Source organism: Pterocles gutturalis, unplaced genomic scaffold (assembly GCF_000699245.1).
Source record: "Pterocles gutturalis isolate BGI_N339 unplaced genomic scaffold, ASM69924v1 scaffold37486, whole genome shotgun sequence".
Taxonomy (NCBI): Eukaryota; Metazoa; Chordata; class Aves; order Pterocliformes; family Pteroclidae; genus Pterocles; species Pterocles gutturalis.
The window spans coordinates 10,242-22,295 of record NW_010099088.1 but is presented as its reverse complement, the minus strand read 5'-3'; the positions used below and the strand labels follow the sequence as shown (position 1 = coordinate 22,295).

Genomic DNA, 12,054 nt, shown 5'->3' with positions numbered 1-12,054 from the left:
TTTGGGAAGGGCTGTACGAGCTCAAACTGTGTGTCGATATTTTTAGCGTGCTTTCACAGACGTTGATGATATCTGTAAATCTGGGCGTCTCTTTTCCAGTGGTGTTAATGTTGTTTCCACCTCTTGGTGTTCAGTACCAAAATAATCCTGATAAGTAACAACGCTGCGTTTTTGACAGTAAGGTGGTACCAAGGTGTGGATGCCCCTTCCCTGGATGTGTTCGAGGCCAGGCCGGATGAGGCTTTGAGCAACCTGGTCTAGTGGAGGGTGGCATGAGGTGGGGGCTGGATCTCAATGGAACCCCGTGGCAGGGGGTTGGAACTCGAAAAGGGGAAAAAAACCCCAACCCAACCAGTATTTTCTCTGATATTCATGTTGTGCAGGGTTGTCTCCTATGAGATTTGTCTTGTTGAATTCCCTCAGTGAATTTTTCAGCATACCATGACCAGAAGAGGTACTGCTAAGCAATGTGAATAGGAGATGGTGGAGTTGTAGTGTATTTCAGGAAGCCGCAGGATGTATCCCTTCACTTGTCTGTAGTCTCGAATTGTGAACTGTATTCTGAAGTTGCTAGGCATGGGTATTCTTTCCGCTGCCTTCCAGTAAAACAATAAACTGGCAAATTTGCCTGAATGCACATGTCTTTTTAAGTTGAATTCTATAGCTCTGCAACTGAAGGGGAGGAATGCTAGTCTCATTAAGTGTGTCTTGTTAAATTGCTCATCCCAAGGGGAGGAACTTGTTAAGTTGGATAGAAATTTGTTGCAGGAAAGGAAGTCTAACTGTAATTTTTGAGGACTGTGGGAGGCAGACATGGGCAATTTACGCAGAGTCGTACATAGCACTAGTAATTATTATCTGTCTGCTTTGTAGACACTGGGATTACATTTGTCAGAGTTCAATGTGTAAGCAAACTGCTGTGTGTTATTTTTGTTATTTAAATTTTACAGGAAGGTACGTTGCCTTCATTTGTTCACTGTACTTTCAGAAGAGAAGATGCTTTAAAATTTAGAAGAGTTTCCCTACATATCCCAAGCTTTCCATGCATTAGAGTATGAAGGATAGCAGTGTGATATGGTATGGGGTTTTTTTGGGGGGGAAAGCCAAACGCAGCCAGGAAAAAAAAACCGAAACCAAACAAATGCCACCACAACCCACACATTTATCGCAAGGGGATAGGTAGCTTTTTCCAGGTAGTGCTATAACTATTGAGGCTGGATCATGATGAAGAAATAAGGATGCTGCTTGAATCCGTTGTAATCTATTTAACTATTAAACCTCTACAGTACTCCTCATTAAGAGGCAGTGAATAGATCTGTCAGGCAGTAAACTTTCTTCTTTTATGTGCTCTGTTATTTTAGCATGTATTGGGATACATATGTGTTCATAAAGGCAAACTGCAACTACGTCTGATCAAATTGGGCACAGTGTTTGCCAATGAGCAGGGAAAACCAGAACTAAGTCCTTCCAGACCTACCATTACTGAAAAAATAAGTCTAAAGCTTTAAATACTGTTAAGTCTGTTGGAGCGCCTGGATATAATTCTCTTAAGTTTTTCATTCTTTCTAGGTCATCCATAGTATTTATTCAGCACAATGCAAGCATAGTTATTAATTCAAGAGATGGAGTGTAAAACACCTGTTGTAATTCAGTGCCTCAGATAAGTACTGCTTCTATTGTGACTCTGAACTGATTGTCATATATGTTTAGTCTTAACAGGAGTTTTACTGAAATGCACTGTATGAGTGGCCACTCAAATTTTGTGTCTTGTGTGTGCATCATACCTCCAAGTGACCTCTATCCTCGTGGGCTGATTGCAACTGGTGGCAATGATCATAATATTTGCATTTTCACGGCTGACAACCCAGCTCCTCTTTACGTCCTTAAGGGTCATAAGAACACAGGTATGTAGTAATTTTGTTTTGGAGTTTGTTGCATGAAAGTTAATGTGATTTGCTAGAGTGGAAATTAAGTTGAAGTTATAAAACTCTGTTTTGTTTCCTTTGGTATTTAATGTAGCAAACTGTTTAATTATGGCCTCTGCAAATAGGATTTTAGAATCTCAGTTCACACAGTGACAGTTCATTGCACGGACTTACAACTTTACACTGATGAATGCTTGAGCTTTTACTGTGTATATGAACAGATAATTTACAGAATTACTGCCCTTTTGCCAAGAGTTGCATTTTTTAAAAGCAGTTAACTTAGTTCTCTGGGTATTAAGTTTAATTTTTATGTCAAAGTTGATAAAAGTAGAAAAAGTGAGCTTCCTAAATAAACAAACTTGCACTGCTCTGCTGGTTTTGTCTGGGATAGAGTTATTTTTCTTCATAGTAGCTAGTATGGGGCTGTGTTTTGGATTTGTGCTGAAAACAGTGTTGCTAACACAGGAATGTTTTAGTTACTGATGAGCAATGCTTACACAGAGCCAAGGCCTTTTCTGCTTCTCACACCATCCCAACAGCTGGGCATACTGTCCAGTTCCCACTGTGGAGTCACAGAAGCAAAACCACAAGGCCATACTTTCCTTTTAAAAATTATTGGATAGACAGGGTACTCTCTGTTAATGACTTAGCTCTTTGTGCAAATTTATGAGTAACTCTTACTAGCACCTGTGTGTCTTCAGTTTTATACCTGTGTATTACTGGAGCATTTGCAGACTATCTCTTTGCTAAATCTTTAAATGTCACCACAGTTCCTTGGTAGCAGTATTTTGCCTTCCAAGAACATGAGCTAAGTTTTTTTGTACAGAATCTTCTTGGGGACATAAATTAATATGGGTTGATGAAGTCTTGCCTTTCTCTGTAATCTTAAAACTTTGCATTAACTCTGTGTCTTGACTATTGATCTAACATGCTTGTCAACATATTCTAGGCTGAGGAGAAGAGATCTGGTACTAAGAGAAATTTAAAAATATGAATGGCAAAAAGATGTGAAATTTTGTAATCTAAGATGAAAAGATTTTTAAGCAGCTCCTTTCTAGGTTCCAGTGCAACTACAGCTCTACTTTATTCTTCCCCCAACTCCTCAACACTAACTATGCTTCTAATATCAAGTAAATCTCCTTAAATAAATCTCTTTAAATGGCTGGTATAAGATTGGTGGCAATGCAGGAAACTTGTCAGTGATGATTTAAACATTCATTCCAGTTTGCAGCCTTTCTTCTGGGAAATTCGGCACATTGTTAAGTGGATCGTGGGATACCACAGCCAAGGTCTGGTTGAATGACAGATGTATGATGACATTACAGGTATGAAGTTCCTCTACATGAATAGAAAGTAGGTACTCTGAATCTGATTTTGAGAAGTCTAACAGTGTTGGTTTTTTGCAGGGTCACACAGCTGCAATATGGGCAGTGAAAATACTACCTGAACAGGGATTAATGTTGACTGGTTCAGCTGACAAAACTATTAAACTGTGGAAGGCAGGCAGATGTGAAAGAACATTCACTGGTAAATGTTGCTGCAGTTGGTTGTTTCATCAGGGTCATCTGTGCTTTTAAAAAAAGAAAAAAATTAAAACCCCACAAAACTGCAGATAAATTGAACAATTTTTAGGCATGACTTTTAAGGTCCCTCAAGTTGTGTGCCCAGAAATCACATCACTTTTAAAAGAATTAGATTTTTTTCAGAGAATGAGTAATGAATTGCTTTTTTTTTTTTTTTTTTTTATAAACTGCTCCCATAACGAAGCTTGGTTGCCAGAATTCAGATGTGAGCTAAATAGAAATGGTATACTGCTGCTAATGGAAGAAAAGATGCATTAAAGGTTTTTTTCTTTTGTAAAGGACATGAAGATTGTGTGAGAGGTTTAGCTATTCTCAGTGAAATGGAATTCCTTTCCTGTGCTAATGATGCTAGTGTTCGAAGATGGCAGATCTCTGGCGAGTGTCTGCAGGTGTATTATGGACATACAAATTATATATACAGCATCTCTGTCTTCCCTCAATGTAGAGGTAAGATTGTTTTTATGACTATTACCCAGCATTCTTCCAAAATGAAATGACAAGGTAGGCATTCTGTAGTTCTGTGGAGCTGCCACAACTAAAGAACTCGGGTAGCATTTGATTTACTTCTTTCTTTCTTTCCTCTTTATATTATAAATAGCTTATCTTGACAGTTTTATACATGGGACTTATTTGCACTTGTTTTCAGAGTTAGAGGTTTAGAGGTTCAGAACTAACTGTTGCAGACAGTTGTAGAAGAAATTCCCAGTCAGTGACCTTTGTGTGGTCTATGGGACGTTTGCGCATTTGTTTAACAGGTAAAGTGCATGTATATTAGAGGATGTGTATGTCATTTATATCTTATGCCTTAAAATTCCTCACTGAGGTGTTAAAGTACTCCAGGTGTCTGGTATTATCCCTGCAGTATGAACTCTAGGTTTCCCATAGCAGAGTCTCAGGTATCAAGTCTTATAAAAAAATAATTTATTCATGTGGTACAGCTGGTAAAACAGCTCCATCTGGGTGCCTCTGGAGAGGGACCACAAACAAAGAAATCCCTGGGCAATTACACACTTACAATCTATTCACCCAACCCTGACATACTCTTCATGTGCCATTTGCTCCAATAGTGATTTCTGGTCTGGGGTCTTCTAAAATGTTATTGGAATCTTTCTCTGTCTCCAGGCAGGACATTAATAGTCTGTCTTGTTGAGTTGCAGCTGCTGCTGACTGTTACTGTCTCCTTATCTTCTAGTCTGTGTTTCTTCAGCAGAGTATGGGAAACTCATAAAGTCCTAGACTTAGGATAAGCACAACTTAGCAATAACCAAAACATTGGTGTGTTATCCATGTTTTTCTCACACTAAAAAATGGAAAATACAAGCACTATACCAGCTTCTAAGAATTAATTCTCTCCCAGCTGAAAGCATATCTAGGTAACAAGTTCACAGCTTGCAGCCTAAAGCTTCAGCAAATCTAGCTACTCATGCTATGTAAGCAATGCTAAAACAAACAGCATACCAGATTGCAGAACATTGTGTTACGACCCCTGCGTCCTAATGCTAAGTGTTTAATTAATTCTATTTTAAACTTATTTAAGCCAAATGATTAGTATCTCGTAACAGAGGACTTTGTAGACTTTTGAGAGTGCTTTATGCATGTTTCCTGAAAAAGCAGGCCTACCTTGCAAAAAATCTGAATTTAAAACAAATATGAAACTATACAAGTAGTTAAAAGTAAGATAAAACAGTGATGGTTTACAAAATTGTTCAAAGTTCTTTGTTTAAAGTCTTGAAAGGAGGAAGGAATCTTTTGTTTGTCTTGAGCATAAAATTGCATTCATTGCCTGTCTGCTTAGTCCGCAATTTATGCACTTCATTTTTTTTGAGAATTCAGCTATGCTGTGGCTTTCTTTTAGCTCTCTTGCAATTGAGAGAAGTATTAAATTGTAGAAAGGTTCTTTTACTATTCTAATTTTTAGATACTCTGTTGCAGAATGGCATCTAATATCACAGTGGGCTAAAAATGTACTTTAAAAGTTGTATTTATTTTTTCAGATTTTGTAACTACTGGAGAGGACAGATCCCTCAGAATCTGGAAACAAGGGGAATGTGCTCAAACAATCAGACTCCCAGCTCAGTCTGTGTGGTGCTGCTGTGTGTTAGACAATGGTGACATCGTAGTTGGTGCAAGGTATCCAGGTTTTACTCTCAGTCTATTTTTAGGTCTAAATCTGCAAACCCTTGATGAAATTGCAAGCATCACTTTGGATATAATTGTCATCTATATTTAAAAATATAGTCATCAAATTGTGTGTGGGGATTAAATTTAAACATGTGCTATACTTCATTCAAAAAGTCATTCTTTTGTTATGTGAATTGCAGAGGTAGAGCAAGTTCTGTGGGAATGTGGTAAACCATGAATAGACTGAGAATGGACTTAAAATACTGTATAAAGAACCCTTTTGCTAGGCATATCCTACCTGGATTTTTTAGTACAGATAGGGTTACCTGCTTAAGTCCTTCTCCAGGTGTTTTTAGCATGAGAGCAAATTCCTTTCATAAAAATAATTGTGAGGGGTTGTTCAAAATAATGATGGTTTCTCATGACATAGAAGTCCCCATTAGAATGTGTGTAATCATTTTGACATTTAAAATAGTATTTATCTTTTAATGTTTTCTCTCCATTCAGTGATGGAATTATAAGAGTGTTTACAGAATCTTTGGAACGTACGGCAAGTGCTGAGGAGATTCAAGCTTTTGAAAATGAACTTTCCCAAGCATCTATTGACCCTAAAACTGGTGATTTAGGAGATATTAATGCTGATGACCTTCCTGGAAGAGAACATCTTAAGGATCCTGGTAAGTTATTGTACTTCTGTCATGTTAGAGATGCTTACAAATCTTGGCTCTCAAGTATTGAAACTTTCCATAATTTCAGATGGCTTGATTTTGCTCTACTGTCCTTTCATTGATTCCTTTGGAGGCAAGACTCTAGTTTAAATATCGATTTTTGTAAACTAAAATGGTAAAAAATAATGCTCTTATGAGACAAGTTAAGAAAAGGGGGAATTCAGGATGCTGCAGTGTGTTCAAGGTGTTTTGGATCTCATGCCAGCTGTGCCAACAGTATATGAGACAGTTATGTAATCAGCAAAAGGACTACTGCATGTGTAGTTTTTTTCCTAAGAGAAAAGTAGATGCAAATTTTTTTGCTTTAGCTTTTGGATTGAAAAATAGTTTGTCTTTATTGACTCATTTTACACTTTCCAAGTACTCAAGAGATTACTGAGAATACAGTGGAAGCAGTGGTAGATAAGATTACTCTTAAATAGACAAATACTTTTTCCAAAGGTGAAGTAACCAGTGACCTCAGCCCTTGGCTCTAATCAGCAAGTGGCATAAATCTTACAGTCATATGAAGCTTCCCATCATGTTAGACCAGCAGAGAATATCACCTTTCTTGATTGTCATCTCCCTGGGAAAATGGTAAAGTTTTGAAATACTTAAGGACTGCTTTTGCAACTTAGTCTGTTGGCAGATACCGTAACTGTAAAATGCTGTTGTTGAGATTTCTGCTATTCTTATTGTGACATCCTGTGCTGTGACTTTAAATGTTGATGAACTATCTATTCATCTTTAAATTTGAGCGCTATTTGAAGACTTCTTTTCTCTCCTAAAATAAATTGTATTCTTGATTTTGTTCAAACTGTTAAACACTCCTGTCTACAGGAACAAGAGATGGACAGACACGACTTATTAAAGATAATGGGAAAGTAGAAGCATATCAGTGGAGTGTGAGTGAAGCAAGATGGATAAAGATTGGTGATGTTGTTGGTTCTTCTGGAGCCACACAGCAAACATCTGGGAAGGTTTTATTTGAAGGAAAGGTATATGCAAACTTCAATTGGTTTTATTCCTTCCTAAGTAAAATGCTTAATTTCCCATTAAAAATGTATTCTAGTCTTTGCTTAGATAAAATATAATTTAGAAAGTAGGTATTTGTTGCTACTTCTTTGTCATCTTTGATCTATTAAAACTCACAGGTAGAAGTCAGTAAGTACTACTTGCTATATTACTTTTCGAGCACATTTTGTAAAACAAGCAAGCCAAGAGAGACAAATTATTTTGGAGAAAGGTAAGCTATTAGTACAGAAATTATCCAGTTCTCTAGTATTTATTGCTAATGCCTTGAAAAGTTATGTTTTAACTTCCTTTCCAAAGGAAGTCAACCTGCGATTTATGATGTGAGGCTTACGTAAAATATTAGGTACCAGGTTTTCTGTACCCCTCTTCTGTATTAATTTCTGAACCTAAAGACAGATAATCTGAAAAATGTTTCCTTACTGAAATATAGACATAAAAGTCACTGTCTGGTGCCACCACAGAAGGAATGCCTTTGAGCTACTATTTTGTTTAAAGAAACCTTAGGAATTTGTTGTTTTCTAGTATTAGAAGTATGCTTTTAAGATGGAAGTTTTTTGAGGCATCCGACTGCCCTATAGCTTTGCAGGCAGCCAGAGCTGTCCATGAGAGTTACCTGATGCATCTGTTATTTTGTAATGTATCTGCAGACACATTACCATAAGTTGTTCTAGCCTGCTCTTCTTGAGACAGAGAATTCTGGAAAATATAGGGTTATGGTTCAAGTATTTTTTACTTGCAGCCTGTGTAGGAGAGGATTATTGATACAATCTGCAAGTAGCAGTATTAAAGTTTTAAGCTTAGCCCTGGGCCATTATTAGTCTGCATTTGATACATCACTATGTAAAAAGGGTTGACAGTCTTCTAATTTGTTTTCATTTTTATTCTGCTTAAAGGAGTATGACTATGTTTTCACTATTGATGTAAATGAAGGTGGGCCTTCATACAAACTGCCGTATAACATCACTGATGATCCTTGGCTGACCGCATACAACTTCCTTCAAAAGAATGATCTGAATCCCATGTTTCTGGATCAGGTGGCCAAATTTATTATGGACAACACTAAGGGGCAAACACTGTTGAGTACAAGTGCTCAATTTTCAGATCCATTTACAGGTAAGAATTTTAAACTTAAATGATCACATCAGTCACTCCTCCCAGTTTGGTGTCATCAGGAAACTTGCTGAGGGTGCACTCTCGCCCATCTTCCATTAATGAAGATGTTGAACAGGACTGGACACAGTAACTGACCCCTGGAGTGTACACCACCAGTGACTGGCCTCCAACTAGATGTGTGATCACTATCCTCTGGGCCTGGCCATTCAGCCAGCTTTCAGTCACCTCACTGTCTGCTCAGGCAGACTTCAGTGTCGTAGCTCCTGTACTTCTTGTACAGGACTTCCATGTCCTCAAATGATTGAGGGCAAGGCACAGATAGATCTGACAAGAAAAAATATGAAAACTTGACAAACTCAGGAAGTGTTAGAAAAAATTTTCAACAAAATTTTAATCGAGGCAGTTGTATTTTTCAGTCTAGTCTTTTTTTCCAGTAGAAGAAAACTCCACTTTTCATGTTACTCTAAGAGGTGTCCAGGTGCTGTTGAGGCAATCTAATAAAATACAAAAAAATTATGTAGAGAATGAACTGAAACTAAGTGAAATACATAAATGACCCATTTTCAGGTAGGAAATGGAACTAAAACAAATTAATTACTATAAGCCAAACCATGTTAATCAATTACATCCTGCTTATCACATTCTCAAAATAAACTACTCTTATTTCAACTAGTTTCACAAAGACAAGTTAGGAGTAAAATGTCATTAAAACAATTGAGGTAAATCTTGCAATGGACTAGAAATCAGAATACAGGCTGTTAGTCAGGCTCCGATGTAACTTACAGAGCTGCAGTCATCTGAACTTACACACATAGTTTTGATTTGTCTGTGTCCAAATGTGTAATGTGTATGCCCCAAAAAACAAATTTGTGACCCTCAAATAATTTGGAAGAATATGTTCATCGTCAGGGGGCTTCTGTGTGGATAAGGTCAGATTTCTTATAATGCTGCAATAAACTGTAAGACATATTTTATGTTTGGCTTTATTTCTGAGCTGCTTCTGTCTGAAAAGTATTGACATTTTAATAACATCAAGCGGTATATAGTAGACATTGCTTTTCTTACTGTTTCACTAGGTGCTGGACGTTATGTTCCAGGCTCTTCATCTGGATCAAATACAATACCTGCGGCAGATCCATTTACAGGTAATGTAAAATCATAATATCTCTTTGAAGGAGATAAGATGTGTATTTTATAGTGTTCAGTTGCATTCCGTATTGGCTGCAGAGCACTGTTTCTTGCGGTTCTCCATTTGGGCAGTCGTGTGGACAGACTGGTAAGGTGGACTTGCTCCACTGTCAACGCATGTCCAGATTGGGTTTTGGTAGACGAGAGCCCTCTGCTGTCTGGTCTGCCTCATGTCGCTCTGTCCTCTATGGCAGAGGAGTAAGGTCTTAAACCTTATGTTTTGCCAAACTCTCATATGCACGGCCAGCACAGGAATGGCTATATTAATAAAGTAGTTTTCTTTTTTCCTTATTATTCCTTTTTTCTTTACATGACCTTTATTACTACCTTCCACCCTAAATTTTAGATTCTAGCCCTCCCTGGCGTAGCTAGTAAGTCCTCCTTACCAGTTTAGCAAGTCTGTTTGCAAAGACATTCCAGCCCTGCTTTGTCAGGCTTATCCCATCCCTGCTTAGTATGGCTCTTGCCCCTCAGAGAGGGTCCTGTAGTCAATAGATGCCAAAATCCTGCGTGCAACACCAGCCGTGCAGCAAGCTGCTGACCCACTTGATGAGCCCACTTCTACTCAAGTGTTTTTGCTTTGCTGTCACCATCAAAGAAACACCCCTTGGGCCCTTCACACTTGCCCCCAGAACCTTCTAATCACTCTACATACAGTCCAGGGCTTCCTTGGTGGTATCATTGATGCCCATGTGGAAGAGCAGCAGGTAGTAGTCTGAAGGCCAGGCAAGGCTTGGCAGTCTCTCAGCAGCACACTGGATCCCGGCCCCCAGCAGCAGACACAAACCTCCCAAGACATCAGGTCACGTCAGTAGAGGGGTGCCTCCAGACCATGTGCAGGAGGAAGCCTCCCACCACTACTGCTTGCCTTGCTGCTTTTTGCAGGCAGGAGGTGCAGTCTCAGCTGGCTCTGATGCGTCCCCCTGTTGAGTGTTTGTCCTCAGCAGTGCCAGGGCACTGAGCCTGTTCTGCTGGTGCAGATCCACAGGTGGAGCAGAGCCTTTGTGCTGTTGCCAAAAGCCACAGCCTTCAGCCTTCCCCATCTTGACTATCTCCATTTCTGTTCCACTGTGATCTCCAGCTGTTTCTCCTCCCTTGATTTATGTGGGTCAAACTGTGGTCTGTGCAGACACAAAGACCTGCAGCTCTGCCACCTGAGGCCTCAGTGCAGCAAATAGAGTCCATATCCCACAGGAGAGGCCACTGCTGGCCCCAGGCACAGGGAGAAGACAGGCCTAGGCAGCAGTGCCTTCCCCCTGGAGCTTTTCACAGGTATGGTACCTGCTGCGCTGAGGGCCTTTGCACCAGTGGGTGCCAGACACTATGCCAGAATGTCTCCCAGCTGTGGGTCACTTCGGTTGTGAATGCCATCATCGCCATCAGCACCACCCTCACACATATGCATAGATTTAATCATTAAATTTCAGGAAGTGTTGAAGACTTCTTTTTAATTCCATTAGTGCAAAATAACACCTTTAATAGTGATGTTTGAAAACAAGTAGATAAATACAGGTATACACTACCTCTTTACCAATGGTGGTGTTTAAAAAGCCTAATGTCTCTGTTCAGGTGCTGGTCGCTATGTTCCTGGTTCAGCATCAAATGCAGTAGCTTCAGTGGGTGGGGTTGATCCATATACAGGTAGGAGATGATGCCTGCCAATGAAAAGCATCCCTGATCTTTTGCTTTGGTTTTTCCTTTGACATGGATTCTATATTGATGCAAATTTATACTTAATTAAAAATAATGAGCAGATTGAAGCTGCTTATACTCTGTAAATGATTCAGAAAATAGGGGTCACAGAGCCTTTCTTTACATGCAAGAATCATGCACAGAAGCTTTAAAAATATATGATAGTAATTTGGTTTTGAGAGGATTTTTGTTTTCCTATTAGTTATGTTTTTGATCTAAGAAACTAATATATGTAGTTGATGGAAATTATACAAAATCAGCCACTAATTCACCTCTGATTCTAAGAAATCATGATAGGTCATGATTAAAGCTTTTTGTTACTGTTTCTAAAGAGATTTCAGGCTACTATTGCATGTGATATAACTTGGACATATCTGCAGATCTTCCGATATATAAATCCTTTGCCTGCTAATGATTAAAATGATCAAAAGATAAGATTTCAGGGGTAGTAGGGATCTTTGTTCTAGAATGACCTTTGCCATTTTTTGTATCTTAACTAGAATACCCGTTCCTGTGAATGACTGTGTATTTAGTTTATGTAATTCAGAAATCACTGTTAATAATTTACATTTATATAGTAGATTTTTACATGAGAGAAGGACAGTTTGTGAAAATACCACTTTAAGCTTTAACCCCTGAATGTAAAAATAATGTAAGGAATAAGCATTCAATTTTTTTAAAGATATTTTT

The 12,054-nt window shown here is 38.6% G+C and overlaps 1 protein-coding gene across 1 annotated transcript in view; it reads left to right on the top strand.

Moving 5' to 3' along the window:
* The first annotated feature begins 1,714 nt into the window (after nucleotides 1–1,714).
* PLAA (phospholipase A2-activating protein) overlaps nucleotides 1,715–12,054 on the top strand; it is a 15,205-nt gene continuing 4,865 nt past the window's right edge. The window contains exons 1-10 of the mRNA XM_010075275.1: nucleotides 1,715–1,904; nucleotides 3,150–3,250; nucleotides 3,332–3,452; nucleotides 3,788–3,955; nucleotides 5,503–5,638; nucleotides 6,137–6,306; nucleotides 7,177–7,334; nucleotides 8,265–8,484; nucleotides 9,561–9,629; nucleotides 11,242–11,313. Of these exons, the coding sequence (XP_010073577.1) occupies nucleotides 1,733–1,904; nucleotides 3,150–3,250; nucleotides 3,332–3,452; nucleotides 3,788–3,955; nucleotides 5,503–5,638; nucleotides 6,137–6,306; nucleotides 7,177–7,334; nucleotides 8,265–8,484; nucleotides 9,561–9,629; nucleotides 11,242–11,313 (1,387 nt within the window). The 5' untranslated portion in view covers nucleotides 1,715–1,732. The remainder of the gene's footprint in view (nucleotides 1,905–3,149; nucleotides 3,251–3,331; nucleotides 3,453–3,787; nucleotides 3,956–5,502; nucleotides 5,639–6,136; nucleotides 6,307–7,176; nucleotides 7,335–8,264; nucleotides 8,485–9,560; nucleotides 9,630–11,241; nucleotides 11,314–12,054) is intronic.